Consider the following 22,966-nt stretch of genomic DNA (forward strand, 5'->3'; position numbering starts at 1 on the left):
CTGCTAATACAGACATCACATATGCAAGCATGCGTACACACAGACACACTAACACCCAATAACGCTGTCTGTCTCCTTCCCGATGGGTGCGCGTGTGATTAATTTTCAGGGTGAGATGATATCTGCTCTCTGTAGTCAGACTCAAACTAAAAGCAGCTAAACACAGAGGTCTGCCTAAAAGATGGAATGAAACGGCTAGCCTTAAGTACCTTCATGAGAATGACGCATCATACTGAATCAGTGCTGTGGTCAGAGCAGGCTGATGAACGTCATACATTGACACAAGCACTTTAGTTCATCTTCTTACTTGTACACATAAAAAGCAGCATTTTAACTTTGAAGAAAAGCCCCATCAGCTGATATGTTAGCTGAGCTCGCACACTTATTTCTCCTACCGGGAGGTCTATTTAGGGTGCAAACTTGCTGTCTGCTGATGCCGCTGCTGCAGCCAAATCCACCTGTGGGCTTGTATTTTCACCATTCTCCACGGAAAGCTGCATTTGATCTCTCCCTTCTCACGCTTTGGGCTGCCTTTAAATTACACTTTGCTTAAGAGATACGAAACACAGCCCTGACACCAAAATACAAATCTACATTTATTCTACACGGATTCACTACAAAGATGTTTATTTGTGAGGGAAAAGGTTTGTTTGGCACTTTCTGTGTTTCAGTTCTCTAACAGCATCATGAGCATATGAATCTACTCGAAAACGTCTGTCAACAGGGTTAATCTAATATACTATTTATTAAAATTAAAATACCACTTATACTACTTCTAAATATGACGTGCTCTTGAACTTCTGCCTGGCAGCATAACTGCAAAGGTTTTTTTTTTTTAAACATTTACACTTGAAATGTGCAGTGATTAAAAAGACCACAGTATCAGACAGAAAATCATTCAAGACTATTTCTATATTTCAGGTGATAGTCAGCAGGATTTGTAAAACCCTGCATTATAGAATTCAACAAGCTGCGTGTCTGCTTTAAAGCTATTTGATTTGTGCGTTTACCTGCAAAATGGGTCGACCTGGAAGCATTGAACGTACATAAAAAACATCAGCACATATGTCACTGTGTTTAGACATGCAATGAAAGGTAAATGGCATTTATACACCGCTTTTCTAGCTGCATTAAAAGCACATCATACATAAGCCACATTTAATACTTTCTCATTCATATCAATACATTTAATACATACAGCGCTTTCTACTTCACAAACACACAGACACACACTAAGGTTTGAGGTGCGGCATCTTGCCCAAGGACACTTAAAATCACAGACACTCTGTTCTACCTTTGGAACCACAGCCAGCCCATCCTACAGGCAAGATGAGTCATGCCACCACTTCATTTCTGGAGATACTTAGCAATGGGCACATACCAATTTGGCAATGTTTTCTGCAGTTTTCATCATGACAGAAAGAATTCCACGACTTAAAAAAAAAAAATCAGTTCATTTTATTTTTGGAATTTTGAGTTGAATTTCAGCTTGATAAAGTCCTCTATATAACAAACACTTCTGAAGTTGTGTGGTTTAACAATGACACTCCGTCTGCCTGGCATTGGTGTCTCTGCTGCGTCACTCGGTGTGGGTGCATCCTATTTTGCAGGCTCATATAAATGCCTCAGAGATTTCCACAGACTGGTTTAGTAACTGAGCTATTGGCTAGCACTCTACACACTGGAGGACATTTGCATAAAAACATTTTATTTCGCCCATGTGTCTTACTACATGTGTTTTTGCCACCTCTGAATCTCTGCCATCTGCGACAACATGTGTATTAAGCTTAACAATGCTTGGCCTCCTGCCTCTTCTTGCCTCATTTTATCCCTGTGTTTAAATACAGCAAAAGAGTCTCTGTATTTAACTTATCATAGCTTTGTATTCCCAAGCAAAACCTGTCCACATGCACTGGTTTAGTGATATGGAAACAGTTGGAACAGGTGGCAGGATCACAATGTTTTTGCTTTTTTTTTTCTTCTGGAGCAGTTCTGGAGTGACACATCTCTGCTCTGCCATGAAGAGCGGAAGAGCGTGTAAGCTCTGAATCTTACTATGTTCCCCTCCAGCCTCCTCCTCCTTTCTGTTTTAACTTTTTTAACACCTGGACTAACAAAAGACTGGCTTTGATCATGGGAAATCCCTTGGCAGAGCAGCAATGAATCCACAGTGGAGCTCCAAGTGTGTGTGTGTACTATGCAATGCACATAGTGCCAGTGTTGCTAGACTGAGTGTTCTCAGTACCGGAGCTTCATAGCCCGGGTAAAAGGTACCGGAGTACACCACATGCGGTTTGCGTCAAAGCACGACCGTGAAAACACACGCACGCACACAGAAGTGGGAGGGAAAGTGCAAGTGAGCACGAAAGACAGAAATCTTGTTTTTCCCGTGTAATCAGTGGCTCTGTAAACACACACACACACACAAGGCTGCTTGTTATCAGAAGCTTTCCCACGCTGCTGTGGTACAAAGCTCCACACCAGGATGGGAGGATGAAGAGAGGGAGGGATGGACGGAAGTACAGAGGGATGGAGGGTCAGTCTTCAGCAGCTTAGACTCACTGCAGGGATAAACACATCCCTCAGCGGGGGTCTGTATTTAGGGTAGCAAGATCAGAGTTCAAAACAGACAGACTGCCAGGCAGGCAAAGCGACAAGGAACAGACAGAGCAGCAAAGATAAACTAGCATCCAAACAGCAAACAACAACCAGCGCACATATCACACACTTTAGTTGAGGAGATTGCACATTCCTCCTCCACACCTCTGCTCCCACATTACTCTTACATCAACTCCTCTATTCTAGAACATCTCCCTGTTTCTCTGTCACTCGCTGCCTCTATCTCCCCTCGCCTGCTGCTCAGCCCTGAGCGCTTACGTAAGAGACCCATTTGCATAACAGGCTGTTTTCTCTGGCTACGGCATGGGCACATGAAACACACAGAATAATATGCTAACAACTCGGGCTGTTGGTAAACAACGACCTCCATCACAACATTTCGCGTTCGCACTATATGTGGCGCAGGTCTCGTCGGTGACAGAAATTTAGAGTCTCGGGATCTCTTGATGCCAGCTGGCTTGAGGCCAGAGGGGCTGAAACAGCTGTCATTTACGGAGCGCGCGGATATGTCTTCGGCTTGATAGACTTCATTCAGGTGGAGGCTGAACTGCCTGCTGTGTGAAACCTATGCAATAATAGGCCTTGCACCTAGAGATGACTGTTCAAATCAAGCAGCCTAGCATTATCCTCTTCAGGGTTAGGACGAGAGGGAAAGAGCCTCATGTGAGTGTGTGTGTGTGGTGGGGAGCCACACATGCAACGAGCTCTGCTGTTGGCGGAATGCTTATGGCTTTGCTAAGGCCTCTTCAAACATAAGCTATAAACATAGGGCACGCATTTATAGGAATATATGCAAACACACATACCCATAATCGAATGCACACATACTCACAGAGCATGCCAGCCTTAAGAGAATGAGCAGGAAAAAGAAAGGCTCTGGAACATCAGTAAATCCTGCAATGGAAGCTGTCAGATATACCCTGAGATACCTTATTACAAAGCCATTCATTAAGTCAAGAATTGCTCTAATCATGCGGTTATTAAGAAAGGACTGTTCTCTCTCATTTCGCTCTTATGCACACACACGTGCACTTCAAAGAGACAACAACAAATGATCAAGGGAATCAAGCACAAATGCTCTCTTATTTGAGATTTCTCTTTTTCCTCAAGTCAAGATGTCGCTAATTTTGCCTTTCATGTTGATACATTTGCCACGCAGTTCTTTAAATACATCATGATATCATTTGAAACGGGGGGTGAAGCGGACTAAAAGGTTTGTGTGGCAAACGTGGCCCTGCTGAGAGACTAACAGTTGTGTCAAAGTAAATTCATCCCCTCTCCTGCCGGTCCATTCCAGAATCTCAAGAACCTGTGTGTTCCCTCTTTTACTTTGTACATAAATAGGAATACTATAATGTCAATTTGGATGCCTAAAGGGCTGAACACCATCCAGCGCTTAATATAGAGGTTACGGAGAATTTATGTAAAAATGATGCTGAAATGTACAGTAGAATTTGCATCAGGTTTTCAGTGGTTTCAGTATAATGTGTATTCTGAAAATCAGAGTCTAAAATACCACAACAGCACATTTTCTTTTTTTTTCTTTTATATACATTCCAAACCGACAAACGTTTAATAATCATAACATTAAAGATGGCATTTGCCATCTGATCTATGGACATTTATGTGTGTCTCCATTTAAAAGAAGTTAACATGTCAAAACAAAAACTGAAAAATTACCACTTTGTTGGGATTCTAGTCTTTGCCAATGTTGCATTCCTAGTAAAAGCAGTTGACCTTGACCCCCAATGTCACCTTACTCATGTTTACAGTTGGATTATCTGATGCCTAAACACAGCTGCAAGCTGTTTATAGTCGTCAAAAATAAATAAGAAGGTTGAAATAACAGAATATTTTGAAATCACACACCTTTAAGACTCAACTGAAATCGGAAATTAGTTGTACAGTATATTTTATACTAGCACTGTGAGGCTTAATCTGAGTGAAGGACATTAAGATTATGAGCAATCATTTCGGAATGAAAACTTTTGAGAATTTAACACAAAAACTCTGCCAATCCCATATCAACCCATGTACGTGTGGTCGTCAATCCAGGCTTCCTTAAATCGTTACTTACGCACAAGCCGCCCGAGCTGACCGTACGCAAAAACGCAGATATCTCTACAGAGCAGACTAAACATAAGTCTCGATCATGAATTAAAACAGGGAAATGCACTCAGCAAACAAAAAGCTCCGCATGTCAAAGAGCTTCTAAAGCTGCCTTAACGAGCAGTGCCAAACTGTTCGGTGCGCAAAAAGCTGCCAGTGTCTCCGGCACTCATTTAAGTGCTGCAAGTCAAAAACAACCGCGGGGGACGGTTATTGTGATCATTTTGAGGTGTGTCTTTTTTTTTGGACAACCAATCACGCACAGGACACAACATCAACATCATAAAGACACAGATGCGACAGACTTTAGGCTTTCGCGCTTGGGTTGAGGACCCGTGCCCAGTGCATACATTTATGAAAACAGGATATTCTAGCCAACCTGGCTGTTACAGGGCACGCTTTCTTCTCTAGCTGCCTCGCGTTTTCAGACAAACGCGCATCCATTCAACACACGTATACAGTATACGCGCAGGCACAGAGACACGTATAGCACATGTGAATGAGAAGCTCTATCTGTGAGTGTGTGTGTGTGTGTGTGTGTGTGTGTGTGTGTGTGTGTAACGGAGAGGGTTTATCCTGCCCTGCTGTTGGCCTGGAACATGCGCGTATACACATCATGCACATAGACAACTCACGCACGTACGCACCACCCGTCCCAGGCTCACCTTTAAGAAGAATCCCATAAATAGTGTAGAGGGTGAAAATCAAATGACTCTTGAGTTTCATCCTGTCTTCCCCTTGTCTTGCTCCCGTCTTTCCGCGCTTATTTCTCCTCTCCAATTCTGGATCTGTAACCGGACGGCTTTGTCAGCTTATCCAGGTAGACTTGGGAGTGTGCCTTTTGTGTGTCTCTTGGAGACGGGGAACGGGGTTAATGCAAACCGACTTCCCGACCCGCAATCTGTCTTGCTTTGGAATACGTAAAAAGTCTCGGTCATCAAAAACAATATTTTGGGTGTTCTTTCACAAATGCACCGCCAGTAAGGTGTAGAGTTAGTTTCCGGTCCTCTGAACAGGAACCGAAAACCTCAGGAACCAAGAAGAGTTGTCCTCCGGTAACAGGATGAATGCCGTTGCCTTACTACTGTCTGCCCCGCTCTTGGTCTGCTGTGGCGTCCACAGCGAAGGGAACACGAGTGGATTGTTTGAGTCCCGCCCACACGGTTCTGACTGACATGAAAGGTGAACCAATCAGAACGACCCGCGGGGGAGGGAAGCTGGAGGGGAGAGCGTCTGTGCGTTTGCGTGTGCCATGCGCGTGCGCGATGCATACTGCAAGAAATATCGCTTTCAACAAGGTTTTAGACATTCACTGTTAAAATATGATTCAGTCTCAGCAGAAGGAAGGTCAGTGAGATGAGTTAATCCCCCTCCCCCCCGCACAGGAAAGTGGACAAAGCTTGTCGAGTCAGTGATACTAATCTTTGCAAATGTCTGAAGGCAGCTGTTTCGTGGTAACCTGGAATGTTCTCGCTCAGTAGCAGAATTCTTTTTTGTGCGTGTGTTTTATATTATATGAACAATAAAAAGAGTTAGATAACCCATATGCAAGTATGCTGTCACGCACCACTCTATAAACATACGTTTGAAAATTGTGCACCTCTGCAGTTGCGCCTCTTATAAGTAAAACGAATACACTGCATGAGTGATGATGACCAATACAGTTTGAATAATAAAGCTGGGACGAAGGCAGCATAAGGGGCGGAAACACTGGGAAATTCGTAAATTAATTCTTATTTAAATTTCCCTGTAAATCTGAATCAGCCACTGCAGAACTGGTAAAACGATTCAGCTGTTTGAGTGGGATCTGTGATTTCAGCCTCTGAAGTGTGGCGTGAAATGCATTGTTTCCGGGATGCTGCTACTGGGCACTGCCTAATCGACACAGACCGATCATTTTTTACAGTGTACTCGTGGAATGGACTCTGAATTCAAAACACAGAAGGTGCGTGTTGACACGCTCCTGAGCGTGAGCTGCCCTCCTGCATGAACTGGGTAACTCACGTACACGTTTCATCTCTTTCCGCGTGGTTGATGGTGATGATCAAGGTTAGAGAACTGTGAAGTATTAGGGTTGACAAATACCCGAGCTTTGAAGATTGTCTTGCAGGGGACAATCTGGCGGATGGTGAGGTTAAGTGGGATGTGAGGGGACAAGGCAGCATGTAGGTATGAGGGACACAGATAGAAAAAGCAGTTAAGAATGAAGCAGGAAAAGAAAGAGCAGGTCCCACAATACGAGGGCATGGTGAGACTGACATGTCGGGACTGAGGACTCATGGCTGAGGTATGTGATCATGTATGATCGTCACATTTTAATGTAGTTTTGTATGTTGAAAGGGTGGTCTGAGAAACTGAATTTGGATGGTTAGGTCACAATCATACTGTCTGTCTATAAGTATCTAATCTAATCACATGACCCCACTCTCTACCCCTACAAAGTTTTATCAGAATTCAGTGAAAGCTTTTCGAGCTATTGAGTTTACAGACGTAATGATAAAACACACACAAGCACCACTACAAACATGACCCCCTTGGCAAAGGTAATAAAAAACGATGGTACCAAACAGAGGGTTTGATTTAATGTGTAACTAGCTATATGTAAGACAGCTTTTTGGCCAATTTGCAAGTATTCAAAACTTACTCAACACATTGTAGTAATAGTAAAATGTATTTCTTAGGCAGCTGTTGCTGATGATTAACTGGGGCTTTATTTAGATTAAGGTGGAGCTGTTGGCTGACAACAAGTAAAAATGCAAGCAAAGATAATATTAATAAGAAAAGCTAGAAATAAATGCGAGATATCAAAAATAGTGTAAAACTAACAGGTTGAAAATGAGGTCGCTAGAAATCTAAGTCTGTGACATGGGAGACATAAGAAGACAGATCTGGTGTATAAGCAGAAAACTGTTTGCAAGGCAAAAACTAAACAAAGTGCAGCTTGATGATATTAATAAATCAGAAGTAGTCACTGTGTCCTTCTACAAAGCACCACACATGGTGATTTTGTTTGAGTTCATCTGTATCTGGCTGATTAGTTTTAAAAGTCTTAAAGTGCAAACACCCTGTCTCATATATCTTTCTGTATGGAGAAAGCTGAAGCTTGGTACTTTCATTTGGTATCACTTATTTCACCCTGACAGTGCTGAAACACAGAGCCTGCTGGACTGTATATGGAAATTAATTGAACCTGCTGAGCAACTCGAGGAGTTCTCATTTTGAGAAAAGGCTACCGACTGCTTTGTTATTCCATATGAAGATACGAAGAACATTGAAACGAGCAAGTCTTTTAAAATGCCATGGAAACGTGAAGCACTTTGAGCATATTACCACTTGGCTATAGGGCCACTGTGAAACTATCAAAAGAATGTAATGGATAAAGTGCACAAAACAACACTGATCTCTACACATAAATCAATTTCAAGCATCATAAAACTAATCATAGAATAGAAACCAGAAGCTCTGCAATCAAACGTGTGATGCAGCAGCTATTAGGGAGTTGCTGTTATGATAGTGCATATGGTGTGATTGCAAAACAAAATTAGTTATGGAACAAATGTTTTATGTAATAATTTGTCAGTCACATACTTTGAAACAGTATGCCAATTTTTTTCATGACACAGTTCTGAGGTAAAGGCACAGTGCTGCTCCCTTAGATTGCATCTTTAGCTTGATTATAAATGTGCCCTATGCATTATTTATAAAATTAGCTTTGCTTATTCAAAGTTGCCTTTTCATACTAATAACAACTCAGCATAATTTCAATCACACATCTAAAGCTGCATAGCAGGAAGTGTTATCTGCTAACAGACAAGACGAGGTAAACTCTGCAAGTGCTACATGACAATCCATCTCTGTTGCTGAATTCTTTTCATTATTTGGGGCGAATGGTGTGCACATGTGTGACAAATTTGCAGTAATTTAAAAATGACATCAAATTTTGATTTCAAACTTGTTCTACGCTTTACTGATAATCAGTATCAGAGCTGAGATGGCTAAAAATGACCTTAAATGTTATTCTGCTGTAAGCTTTCTTTCAAGACAGCTTTTGCTTGCCTGCACACACACACAAACACGCGCACACTGCACCCCTTATTTACTGTAAAATATTTCAATCAGCTTGTGAAAAATGTTCTACGAGCAAATTGGACTTGACTTGGCCTGCTGATCTTCTTTTGGGTCAGTCCACTTTAAGAGGAGCTGCTGCACACCTGGTAATGGCTCATTTCACACTCTCAGAATTGGTGTGTGTCATCACTAGAGGCATAGCAAAGAAACCAGGGGGGTCTCCTCTAAAAAGCATTTGGATCCAGGAGAGTGGCCAGTCAGTGAACTGATAGAAACAGCACATTCAAGTTTCCGCCTCACCTGGGATTGTCTCAGCACTCCAGATGGCAGATAGACCACTCTCTCTCTCCTTCCTCTCTTTCTCTCTCACTCTCTCTCCCTCTCTCTGTCACACACACACACACACACACACACACACACACACACACACACACACACACACACACACACACACACACACATACATTGCCATTAGTGCACACCCTCCTCTCAGAGTTTCAAGTCACAACCACCTGCTCCTGGCTGAGACTATTGTTCACTGGTCCACCTAATGTAGGCTGACACATGTTGCCAAGCTAGCTGAGGGCCTAGCACTTTGGCTTGGATGGAACAAGGCGGGGCACCACATAAATCACCTCACCTTTTATATTGAAATTTTCTTTCAGCCATGTGTCCGTGTGCCTGCATATTCAAATGAATGACCCACTTTGTCAAAGCCACTCACAATAACAAAACTGAAATAAATAAGTAAGTAAATCCGGAAAACAAACTAAACAATTCCACATCCTTGACAGAAAACTGGATGTTTACCATAAATAGAAATGACATGTAAATGTATGCATATTTACTGATGAATAATAAACTCAGTTTTTCACTTTAGTTGCAAAACTCAATTAAAACACAGAGATGCAGCTACTCTTGGTAAGTTTTGAAAATTACATGTTGTGTTTTCTTGATACTCTTTGGACTCGTGATGTGACATCTGGAACTGTGCTGATGTTATTGCCAGGACTTAAGGGGCTTGGAGCACACTCTTTTTCTGCAGCACTCCCCTGCAATCCATTTTTCAGCTTCCGTCTGCCTGCTTTTCACTGTCTAATTCGAGCAAAAAGTAAATCACTAATTCATTCTAAATCACAGCTATTTAAATACTGCAGGATCTCATCACATTATCAGTAGTAATATTGTGTTAAGCTGGTAATATATGCAATTTAGCATAGAATGCCTGCCAACACAAATACTGTATACTTGCTATACATGTCAAAACTGCGAAGTGAAATCCATCCGACAGAGTAGGAGGCGAAAAGCACGGTGAAAAGTTCTGCTGCGGCACAGACAGGAAACCGAGGGGAAGGAAAATTCTATGTAGATGCAGAGTGCACCAGTAACTGAAAAGACTTTACAGCACAGTTGCTACTTTGCAGAATGGATGTATAACTTCAGCATGGAGCCTGCTTCTCTTGCAGACACCTGAGTGTTTTTCTCCCACTGTGTCGGCAGTATAAATGACCTTTTCTTCCGATTTTGGCAACCGTGAAGTGCCACAAAGAGCAGAGCTATTGCAGGCTGCCACACCACAAGGGGAGACTGTCTGCCAAATACAACCAGATCCAAAGCTCAGCAGCAGTGTTGAGATTAGAGTGGCACACCAATTGTTTCAGTACCACTCACTCGGAAAGTGTTCCTAGACCAAACTCTGCATACAAAGACGATAGGGACTGCCCTCTTGTTAATGAGAATGGCAGCATTCCACATCCATTCAAAGGTATAAACGACCAGATAGATTCCCCACCTGCATAATATTCAGTCTCAAACTCAGACTCTTCAGAGGATCTATTGTATGTATGTGTATTTACTTGTAGTTGACAGTTCTTTGTGTATTACTATTTGATTTGTAGTAGATACGAGGCACTGAGACAGGAAATAAAGTTTTGTTTCTTTGAGCTACTATGTGGGAATATTCAGGAACAGAGCATCTACTCTGGGGGCTCTAGGGCAATGTGTTATTTACCTGCAGCGTCTTTACACACACAGACAGATCATCATAATAAAACAGAGCACCACTATATTGTTCTCCTTACAATCCTGTACCATAAAGAATGAATGGACTAATCGATATTACTTATCTTTAATACTGTATGTTACAATACCAAGTATCAATAGAATATCTCTTATATTTTATGCACTACACTTCTCTTTTGAACTGCTTTCCTGATCCATGAAACAACCTTCAGTATTTATATGTTAATTGCTTTAAATATGTAAAAACCTTCTTGTATCACACACCTCAGTCTTTACTCCCTGTTTGCCTTTTAAAAAAAAATGGCTTATTGACAGCCAGTCTTCCACTGAGACCATTTCTGACTTCAGCGAACAATAGATGGATAAAGTGACATGCCTGACACAGGACCTGCATCTCTCAGGTCACTGTGTCAGGTCTTTCTTAAGGACGTGCCTTTCAAATACATCTACTTTAATTCCTTTTTTTTTTTTTTTTTTTTTTAAATGACATCAGAAACAGCAGTATGCGACATTACGTGATGGCAGAGCTTCAGTTCATCCTTTGTCTTTTTTTTTTTTTTTTTTTTTTTTTTTTTTTAATAAATAGGACAGGGGGAATGAATGAGAGAAAGAGGGGGAGAGAAAGAAAGAAAACCAAAGGGGAGAAGAGACGGTGAGAAGGGGGGGGAAGAGAGAGAAAGAAAAAAAAAAAAAGAACTCCTGGGTCACCTGTATGGAGAGAAAAAAACAAACAAACAAAAAAAACAAACAGAGGAGACAGCAAACAACAAAGAGTAACATAATAATAGAGAAAACAAAGCACCATCACAATAAACTAGCTAGTCATAGATATCAATATTTACTAAATAATAAACGATATTGTGCAGCACGCAAGATAGACAGCGCACAGTGTGCTTTGAGGCAGCAGCCAAGAAAGCTTTAGTCCGCGTCTGTGAATACCCATGTGTGCATACCTGTGTGGATCAGCATGCTTGCATTCCAAAGGTTTCTCCATGTAATGATCTGCTAGGGAGTGTGGGGGGGCCACAGCCCCGTCCTCCAGGGTGTGAAGCGGGTATGGAGGAGATCAAAACTCCAGACATCCAGAGGCCCCCAGAACACATCTACTTTAATTCCTAAAGATACAATTTAAAATTCTTACAATAGTTTTCTTTAAAATCCTGCCTAAGTTGTGTGTTATTTATAGACACAACACTGGTTCATCTCTTGAGTTAGGTGTCTTTTTAATACTTGAATGATTCATGGGTCAGTGTTAAGTGGCTTAATAAAAAAAAAAAGAAAAAGAAAAAAGTACTTCCTCTGAAAATCATCAGTTACAAGCACTGGACAGAAAAAATAAAGGGGTGGCTCAAGTCACCCCTCATGTCCTCATGCAGAGCACATTTTCTATATTTTACTTATGATATTATCACTTACTGTTTGGTTATCCAAATGTCATAATGATAATTCATTTTCCAAATTGTATTGCAGGAGCAAAACACTGTTTTGAATCTAAACTTGTTGAAGTGCAACCTGCGTGCCATACAAAAAGCAGAAAAGCTTTATGTGTGTTTGTAAGCATGTATCATTTTGATTCATAAATGTAAACTTCTAAAGGTAAAAAAAAGGCATGTTTTGTTGCCTGTGAAATGTCACATTATGTCTTGCTGGTAGTTCAGCATTGCGTAGTTATTTCAAAGACAACACCTTTATCAGTTGACGCCCTCAACCCCCCTCCAAACACACACACACGCACACACTATTTTTTTCTTTAATATTCAAATTTGATTGCAGTAAGACGGTAGTTTAACTCTGTTGGCAACATCGTGGAAATGATACTAAATTTAGGTATAACATTGTAGCATATTTTAAACTGTTTTCAGTTATATTAAAAGAATACAAAGCTTTGCAGCACTTTTCCATCTCATTTGCACAGAATGAGTGTTGAAGGAGAAAGTCTAAACAAAAGCCAAGATTCTTATTTTTGTTTCAACCTCTGTCTGTCTTCCCACGTCTTCTTTTTCTCCCTGCCTGTACGTCTGTCTATGCACTTGTACACAATACATCATCTGATTCAGTCAGATCCAGCACCGGTCTAGGGGGAGGTAGCCAGAGCTGAATACACCAACTGTTTCTTGGCAGTCATTGATAAATTATTAGCCAGTCCATTTAAGTTACATTTCCGTGTTTGATTGCCATATTCAGCTAAGCAGTGCTCGTGATGCCAAATCAGTGGGAGTAAAACTAAGATCAAGTGCTAGAAAGAGGCTCCTAGTGCTTCAATTTTCCAGCAACACTCTGTGATGGTGGCAGAAAAAGATGATTAAGGCAGCTAAAAAGGAAAATTCTGAATTTAATACCATGAAGAGTTACAGCATTTACTTGAACAGAAATAACCATTTGGTGCATTGTGCCATATGGAGATATAAAATATGCACATTCACATAGTAAATAAAATTAGTTCTATGAAAACTCCCTCTCTCAGAACTTAAACAGATTTTTGGACAATTCACTTGAGAGGTAGGTCTTCAGTACATATTGAGCACACACACACACACACACACACACACACACACACACACACACACACACACACACAGAGAGAGAGAGAGAGAGAGAGAGAGAGAGAGAGAGAGTAATGTGCTCCATCATTTGCCATTTATTTGTAATATGAGTGTGACTGTCTGCAGCTGAGGTATCTAGTTGGGCCAGCAGAGACCTCTCACTCATGCAGAACCACACAAATGCCACGTGCACGCAAAGTTGCACACAAGTACTATACACACATGAACATACACCGACCAAGTGCAGACCAAAAACCCAACAGACCAGAACTTGCACAGATTTTGGGATGATTCACTTGAGAGCCGGGTCTTCAATACACACACAGACACACAAAAGCATACACATCCACACTCTCCCTCACTTGCTCTAGCCTCTAGGTAAGGGAAGGCTCACGAAATTGAGTTCACGGTGGTCGCTTAGCAATGTTGAGCAGAGGGTGTGCTATCAAGCCAAATTGTTCCGGTTCCTCTTGGCTCCCCTCAATTCCGTTTGGGTGTTCAGAGGTGGAACGACGGCACAGTGATCTGGCGGCACTGACATTTAGGAAGGAGGAAGGTGAAAATAAAAGGCTGAAAGTGAGAATTTATCAGCTTTGCACATAAAAGAAGCTGTAATGTGGGCAAAAATAAAATAAACCAGGTCTTTATTCTTTAGAGAAAATTAATTAGTGTTAACTTTATTTAAAATGCACAACTGATTGAAAATTTTATCTTCATAAAACGGGCCTTTATTTTTTAAGTTGAAAGACCCCCTTTAAATGACGGGAAAGGTGAGAAGTGAAAGATTTTATAAAGGACTAAACATTGATTGTGCCTTTAGTCTAAAAATGTGGAACCTGGAACCCAAACCTGGCTAGATGTGGATACAAACTTGCATACAAATGTTCACACATTATCAGAGCCCAGGGGTGTATGTGACTAATTAGCAGATACCATTTTCCAAACTTCACTCTCAGCATATTTCGTGTTTTAATCCATTTGGATCTACAGCTACAGAGCTAAATGTAAGAAAATGGGTAATTTGGCAACTCATCTAATTCAGTTTCTTCACATAGTAAAGGACAAAAATTACAAGCAAAGTTGGATTTTATTTTATTTATTTTTTGCTTGCAGGGTTGAAGCTGTGTGTACAATCGGCTAAATTCTTGGCTAAATGTGCTATTTTGTCTAAATTACCTTCACAGATGTTTTACTCCCCTATTTAGATGCGTCCACTTATAAAGTATACAAAATCTTTGCAATTGTGCCGGAGAAAACAAGATAATACAAAATGTAATAATCAAAGAATCAGAAAATCTATTACTATTTTTTATTATGCTGGAAATTCTGATAATCTTTGTTGCTTCACATATGAACATTTCTTTTTTTAGGACAGAACAGTCTTTGTACACTACTAATTCACTAATGTTCTTTTTGCTCTGTTGAAAGAGATGGACAATTACTAATATCTGCATTTATATCTCCCTGTCTGGTATTATTACCTATAGAGACATGTGAATAATAACGTTTTCACAGTCCTCTAAAAAACTAAGTGCATCATTAGTACTTCCATAGGAATTGAGGGGATAAGTAGGAGCCAGGTGGTGCGAATCAAATGCTCTTGATTAATTGATAATCAGTAAGTGTGACCACCTTTATAAAAGCAGCTGTTTTGGGAGTTTAGAGGTCAGGAGCATTCCTTGTGTTACCATGATGCCACAGTCTTCACAGGAGTGGCTCAGTAGATACCCCTGAACGTAAGACTTTACAATACTCAGAGAAAGTGCATAAAACTCAAGAGCTACATCTCCGACTCTACAGATATTAGTTAGGTTAAATGTTATCAAGTTAAGTGTTAAAGACAGTACAATCAGAAAAAAACAAAAACCGAGCAAGTGTGGCTCATTTGGAAATGTTTACTCTGAAAAAAACCTGGCAGCAAGGCCTAGGCTTGCAAAGTTGCTTCTAACCAAATCACAAAACCTCTGCAACAGTGTTCTTTGGATGGATGAGACCAAAGTGGAAATTTGGTCATAATACACAGCATCACATGTCATGAAAAGCAAGCATAGCATGTCAGCACAAATACTTCATACCAGCTGTCAAGCACGCTGGTAGACGATGTGGGCTTGTTTTGAAGTCACAGGACCTGCTCACCTTGCAGTCATTGCACCAACCATGAACTCCTCTGTATACCAAAGTATTCTAGAGCAAAATGGGAGGACATCTGTCTGACAGCTAAAGCTTAGGAAGAAGTCTGGTCATGCAACAGGACAGTGAACCCAAACACAGCAGCAAATGTACAACAGAATGGCTGAATAACAAAATAATCAAAGTGTTGCACAGCTCCAGTCAAATTCCAGACCTCAACCTGATTGAAAAGCTGTGGCGGTGCCTTAAAAGAGCTGTGCATAAACAAATGATCACAAACCTCAATGAACTGAAGTAACACTGCAAAGAAAAATGAGGAAAAATTCCTTCACAGCAATGTTAGAGACTGATAAAGGCATGCAGAAAAAGATTAAAGTATTTCTGCTAAAAGTGGTTTTAATGCTGCTGAAATGTGGTTAGAAACTTAGTTTTTCACAAGACTGCATAGATTTCTATGAGCTCTTAAAACTTAAAACAAACAATTTAAATCTATAATTTCTCTCCTGTTGTCAGACTGTCTTTGCCAGCTGATATGCAAAGCTTGCTCAGCCCCAGAACCCATAAAAATGTTGACAAGTCAGTGTCCACATTTACTGTGTAGGAATGACCTTGAAAATGCATAAACGTCTCTCTGCTCTGTTAACCCTGTGGCCACAACAAGCTAGTGTTTTTCATTATAGCAGTTTGAGCTTAGTCAATAAGGTACCACTCTTAGAACAGCATTTTAAGAACGCTACTTTCTGATACCTTCACTTAAGCTGAGTTAATTATCATTAGTCTGTGGAAAAGGCTGTGAGCGACGCATTTCAGCCTGCAAATAAATGATGATACTACATGTAATTTGCCCAGAGGGTGCAGAAACCTTTGCACACATCTGTAAGTGGCAAGTGAATAGTAATTAGCTATGGTTGGCAGCTGATTCACTTAAATCCTCTGTTACAGAAGAAAGCTCTGTGATTCAGCACTAGCGTAAACACTCACTGAAGAGCTGACTACTGCTTTAATTTCAAAAATAATTGGATATATCTGTTGTTCATCAGTCAGCAGAAATGTGTTTCAATGTCAGTGAAAAACAGGCCCATAAAAACATCAGGTCATCAGATATTAACCCACTGATAATAAGTCTCGAGAGACGGCATGACAGCTTCTTTGAGATTTGATTTTCTAGGCACAATAATAAAAAGGAAAAAGTAGCTTTAAAAAGAAGATCGTTTGTTTACATTTGAGGATATAAACTAGATTCTTTTATTGTATGTTTTGTTGACTGCACACCGAGCAGAAAAATGTGGCAAATACTGGATTCTGATTTGATCGGATTTCATTTGATGTTCGTACATCAAGGAAGGCGAATGTGCTTGAGATACCTAATAGCTTGAAGATGGAGGATCGATGTCAGGTCACCAAAACCTGGAGTCAAAAAGCAAACCTCACTGTCAGCTGAATCATCTAGTGTATCGGAACAGTTGTCATTCCCTAAAGAATTTACACTCAACGCCTCTTAAAACTCCCATTTAATCTCATGTTATTTTTTCCCTCAAGAAATGTGCTGTCAAGTTAAAAAGGGATCATTTCTTGCAGCATTGTCGCAGCACTTCCATTTTCCCATTAATCAAAATTTAAATTTCTAAAGGCTTCAAGATTTTCTTTTTTTTTGCAGCGCACTTGCGTCTGCTTTGTGTTTTTCTTCCAACCCGTATATCTATGAATGCCAACAACTCTTGTTTTGCAATTTGCTGTTTTAATTCATTCTTCCTTCTGTTTGCTAATTCATTAAAACAGCTCTGTAGCTATTGATTAGGATTGTACTGAGCCATTCTCTGTTTATCTTGTTGAATTACAGCCAGCTGGTCCGCACCAAACTAGCTGCCTACACGGACTGCTGAGGAAGCCAGATCTATCCAAAACGGATTCAGTGACCTCTTCAGACCAGTAAGCACTAAAACAGACAGCAGGAGCTGTCACTTAAAGATGCCAGTGCTTTCCTGTGTGGGTGTTATCACCCCATTAGTGCAAATACACTGCTGATCTCTGCCCTGCTGTGCTCCAGAACTCATCTTCCTCAACAAAAACTGCATTAATAACACTGTTTGATAACAGTGAAGTGATTGAACACTGATGTATTTGGTAAAATTCAGCCTTTCAGCGCTTTGATATGAAATATTACTTTCCAACATGGGAACATTTGCATATCTTGTTATTACAAGTCGAGTTTTGATTTAATAATACACATCTTAAATATTTTATCACTGCTTTTAGTGAGCAAGAATTCCCATTTTTACCTCTATTGTAAAACTTATGGATGGATGTATAGCACAGTTAATTAATTATTGGATTGATCTCATTAATTAATAAATCTTTTTTTATTACAATACCTTTGTCAGGTTGATCTTTAAGATGATTAGAAAAATCCTTTTTATATTTGTCAGTGGTCGTCTTTTAGTTCGCAGTGATTTGTGTTTGTTAGTATTTCTTTTACAAACAGTGATAAAGAATCAGTAAATAATCATCTTTATTTACCATCTCTACTTTAAGGAAAATCTATTCTAACTGTGATGGCATACTAAGAAAACTACTGCCACTTCAAACTACAGAGATGTCACTTTCAGTAAATGTGGAAATGGACTAATGGAAACCTATAGGCTATCTAAGCCAAGTAAGTTGGCCATGAATGTTGATGGCATAAATTCTGGGGAGAGCAAGCTAAAGTCAGCAGTCTAGGGTAATTCTAGTACTTAAGGTGACCACAAGTCAATTATGTAATCAATCTTACTCAAGACGGTGGACCTAGAGAAAATGAACAGAAAATGTTGACTCAGTGTGTCTAACGCACCCAAATAAGCCAAGGATTTGTTCAAATCAGTAATGGAGGCACATGGGAGGACACTGGAGCAAAGTATTGGCATCTGGTATAACAAATCACTGCAGGTTGTTATTAGATATAACTCAGTCTAGAAGCCTATCAAGTAAAAAAAAAAAGTTTATAAAAGGTTGAGCTTAAACTTTGCTTATGATAAACTCCCTTTACTCTGCTGACTGAACATGCCTACTTACATTATCATTATATATGTCAGTTCCTTGTAGTTGGCATTGCTGGAAAGCTGAAAAGGAAGCATTCTCCACTGATTCGTCCTATTATCAAGAATATAGCTCAAAAAGAATCATTCCAAATATCCTCTGTTGAAAAATGACCAGATTGTGCTTCTACATTAATATGAAGTCATTACAAAAAAGCAGATTCAACAAACTTGGGAGTTTTGCAATGCCAACATTGCTTCCCAGACAGCTAATCAGAGTTAGTTCAATCAGCTCTGAGTTTGAGAAAAGCCTCCTTTTTAATCTAGTGCAACCTGAAGTGTTAGATAAGATGTGTCCAGTCCCCCTGTGACCCTACACTGGATAAGAGTTTAACAGAATGGATGGTTGGAGATAGATGTGTTTTGGTGAGATAGTCAGATGCTTGGCTGCATTTTTATATGCGGTAAGTTGGTGGAAATGTGCCTGTTTTGTCAGTGTCCACAGAAATGAAGCATCATAAAGGTACCAGTTTTATCATATGTATACAAATTATGTCAGAGGGAACTTCTTTTCAGTTATGCGGGAATGCCTCCCCTCTTCCTGCATTTACTGCCAATAGTAATGGACTGTCTGTCTGTAAGCCAATATCTGTGTCAGTGTCCGCCAACAGCTTTCATTTTAAATGATTGTTCAATGCTGATGGACATAAAAGCCTGATTTTTATGATGCGCCATTCTGCAACTACAAAATAAGTGGGGTTTTTTTTAATCTGCTGAGCAGCATGCCAAACAATCACTGAGATAGTCAGAAGGTAATACATAGACTCAAATAAATTGAGAAGGCTGACATCCACTGCATCTCAGTCAAAGAAAGAGAAAGAGAAAAAGAAAGAGTTGTTGCAGACAAAACACAAGCTTAATCCTTACTTTTCATATTCTGTAAATACACAGTGTGGTCCAAGCCAGTATTGATCTGACCCAAGGAAAATCCTCATAAAAGAATTTCTGCCACATATCTATTTATAATGCATAAACAACGTGTCATTTTTTCCTTAATTGGTGATCATATAGCAATAAGATAGTGGACAATAATGGATAATAAAAAACAAATAAATACACCTACTCTTACCAATATCCATTCCTTTTTTGCATTAGACATAAAAACATAACATCTATAATGAATTCATTAGGATGGGTGCACAGGCTGAGCAGGAAGTGAAGAAAATGACTGGACATGTGGCAACATCAGCGAGCAGGGGGGCTTACCTTTGATAGAGTGATCAACTCAGAATAATCGAGAGTGACCCAGTAGGTTAAAAAAAAGACCTTATTGTCCCTTAAACATCAAGGGGAGTAAGAAAAGAACGTGATAGCGTGAATGGGAAGGCCGAGGCTTTGTGCTAGAAGGTCTGGTGAACATCATGGGAAGGATTTGCTACCATCTGGGGCCATGTTTGGAAGGTGCCACAAGCACTGCTCAGCTTTCTCATGAAGACAATCCGTGCCGTGTCCCAAAAAACTCTATCACTGCTATGGCACATGCACATTTAAGAGCAAATTTAAACTAAAAATTGAATTTAACATGTTATAAGTGGCATCAAAAAGCCACAATTTGTTATACTTGACTCAGTGTGTATGTAAAGGGAGCTTGAGTCTGTCGGGGTTTATTAAGGACACTGTAAAAAGAGGAGGAGGATAGCAAAAGGGAACTGCATGTAAAATTTCATACAGTTATGCTTGGTTTCATACAGGGACAGGTGCTGTGCTGCTAAATGTCCACAAGTGCGGAAATACAACAAAAAAATGTCGTAGATGGGGTAACTCAGGAGAGCTACCTTGCCTATTTTGTCTGCTGAGACTGAACGTGCTGTCAGCAGCATTTGTAGTTACTGTGCCCAACAGCTTGCCAATATTAAATTGGGAATTGGAGCCACTACAAATGGGGAAAACAGAGAAAACATTAATACAGGACAACAGACAGTCAGGGCAGGTAATGTCCTGAAACTTGATATCTCACTTGACCTACAGAAATTCTAAGGTTAAAAGTCTTTGTGACAACATTTCCTTAATCCCTCCCAACTTTTTCACTACTATTTTAATCCCATCTACATTTCCTGTGTTTTCTCACTTCAACGTGTATGTTGTCTCAGGTACACACACTGTATTTGTGTGTACTTGAGAATGAGATTACTCAGTAAAACAATGTACCTCAGCATGAATGTAAGAAGGTAAAAGGAAAGGGCATAAAGTGTAAAAGCTTGATTTTTTTCTTCTTCTTGCAAGTCTCTGGTGGAAAGCCAAAATGAAATTACCTCTTCCTGCAATATCACCAATCTGACTCAGCACTAACTTATTGTTCTTTTTTTCATCATTCCTATTGCTCTCAAGTACTTTATCACCTCTTTTGCTGCAGTACCGGTCAGAAAATTCAACATAAAGTGCCAGGTTTATCTGCCATTTTCTTCTTCCGTAGCTGCTCCCTCCAAACTCCATCTCTTATGTTTTCTCCCCATGAGTTTTGCGCTGTTGATGGGCCACAGAGATGTCATTAATTCCCAACACAGTGTGAGCGAGTGCACACACTAGAGGAGAGCGGGAGTGAAGCATTCACAGCGCCGCATCCTTCTGATCCCTCAGCCAAAAGAAAAATATCCCCATGGGCCACAGCCCTCGCATTTCTCTATGTGTACATGTGTGCATGTGTGTGCGCTAGCTCAGAGAGCCAGACAGAGAGAGAGAATGAGTGAGAGACAGGGAGAGACTATTCACAAGAAATCAAGAGAAAGTGTTGGCTAACCTAAATGACAGGTATTGTTTCAACGTTAGCTCCTTTGGGAAAAACTGACAGCCAGCTCATCACACTTGATAAAAGTGATACCCAGGATTTTTGGATGTCTGAAGATTTCATATATTTCACCCCAAAAATCCCGCAAAAGCCTGTTCTTGTCAGGAGCCAATTTTGTTTTTAAGTGCTGTGATCAGAATCAGGGAGAAGAGGGGCACTACATGGCACTTGACCTACTCTTGGAATGACCAACTCATACTAAGCATCCCGTCTGTGTGCAGAAGCAAAAACGTACATTCACTGAAAACTAAAGGATGGGATTTGCACAATGGATACACGCAGCCCTTCTTGTGATAAAAGAGATTTGCCAGGTTAGCAGTTCAATCCCCCTGGCCACTCCATATACAAATGTGTCCTTGCATTACAAGTGACTTTAAAAGGTATTGGTTATTCACAGAAAGTCACAGAAGCTGATGTTTAGTGTCTTTACTGAAACACAGTTTTAGTAAAAAAAAAAAAAAAAAAAAAAATGCATGCTTGTATCTCAGAATCAGAATCAGAATGGGGTTTATTGCCAAATGTTGAGCAGGTTTACAACATTAGGAAATTGCTGCGGTGCTTCAGTGCAAACATGCTGTCATAAATAGCACTTAAATAGACATGGAAAAAAATAAAAGTAGGGATAAGAATTAAAAGTGCTACGTGGAAAGATATGTGCATGAGATATACATGAGATATATACATGAGAATAAGAATTAAGAGTGCTACGTTGAAAGATATATACATGAGTGCAGGTGGTGATCAGTGCCAAACATAGAATGATGCAGTGACACAGCGTAGGGTCATGTGTTAGTGGCGGGTACAGTCATATGGTTATTGTTCATGTGTCCAACAGCAGAGGGGAAGAAACTGTTCTTATGGCGAGAGGTTCTGGTGCGAATGGACCGGAGCCTCCTGCCTGAGGGGAGCAGGTCAAACAGACTGTGTCCAGGGTGAGAAGGGTCAGCTGAGATCCGAGCTGCACGCCGCAATGTCCTGGAGGTGTACAGGTCCTGCAAAGATGGGAGTCTGCAGCCAATCACCTTCTCAGCAGAGCGCACAACACGCTGCAGTCTCGGTTTGTCCCTGATAGTGGCTCCAGCGTACCACACGGTGATGGAGGAGGTGAGGATGGACTCGATGATTGCAGTGTAGAACTGCATCATCGTCCGTGTTGGCAGGTTGAATTTCTTCAGCTGCCTCAGGAAGTACATCCTCTGCTGGGCTTTCTTGATGACGGAGGTGATGGTGGGCTCCCACTTCAGGTCCTGGGTGATGGTGGTACCCAGGAAGCGGAATGAGTCCACAGAGGTGATGGGGGTGTCAGTCAGGATGATGGGGGGGAGTGGGGCTGTGTGCTTCCTGAAGTCCATAATAATCTCCACTGTCTTCTGGGCATTCAGCACCAGGTTGTTGTGGCTGCACCAGGACACCAGACGTTCAACCTCCCTCCTGTAGGCAGACTCGTCCCCGTCCGAGATGAGTCCGATAACGGTGGTGTCATCTGCAAACTTGATTAGCTTGACAGACTGGTGGGTGGAGGTGCAGCAGTTGGTGTACAGGGAGAAGAGCAGAGGAGAAAGAACACAGCCCTGAGGGGAGCCGGTGCTGATGGTCCGGGAGTCCGAGACTGTAGC

General features: G+C 40.8%; 1 protein-coding gene across 4 annotated transcripts in view; it reads right to left on the bottom strand.

Moving 5' to 3' along the window:
• The window catches only part of cadm2a (cell adhesion molecule 2a), a 211,446-nt gene extending 205,603 nt beyond the window's left edge, over positions 1-5,843 (bottom strand). For all 4 annotated transcript variants that reach the window (XM_085289110.1, XM_085289106.1, XM_085289108.1 and 1 more), the window contains exon 1: positions 5,394-5,843. In XM_085289110.1, the coding sequence (XP_085145236.1) occupies positions 5,394-5,454 (61 nt within the window). In that variant the 5' untranslated portion in view covers positions 5,455-5,843. The remainder of the gene's footprint in view (positions 1-5,393) is intronic.
• Positions 5,844-22,966: the final 17,123 nt, after the last annotated feature.

The sequence above is a fragment of the Mchenga conophoros genome, linkage group LG10 (assembly GCF_057382185.1).
Source record: "Mchenga conophoros isolate Kocher_MC1m ecotype Shallow Benthic linkage group LG10, M_conophoros_male_GT1.1, whole genome shotgun sequence".
Classification (NCBI taxonomy): Eukaryota; Metazoa; Chordata; class Actinopteri; order Cichliformes; family Cichlidae; genus Mchenga; species Mchenga conophoros.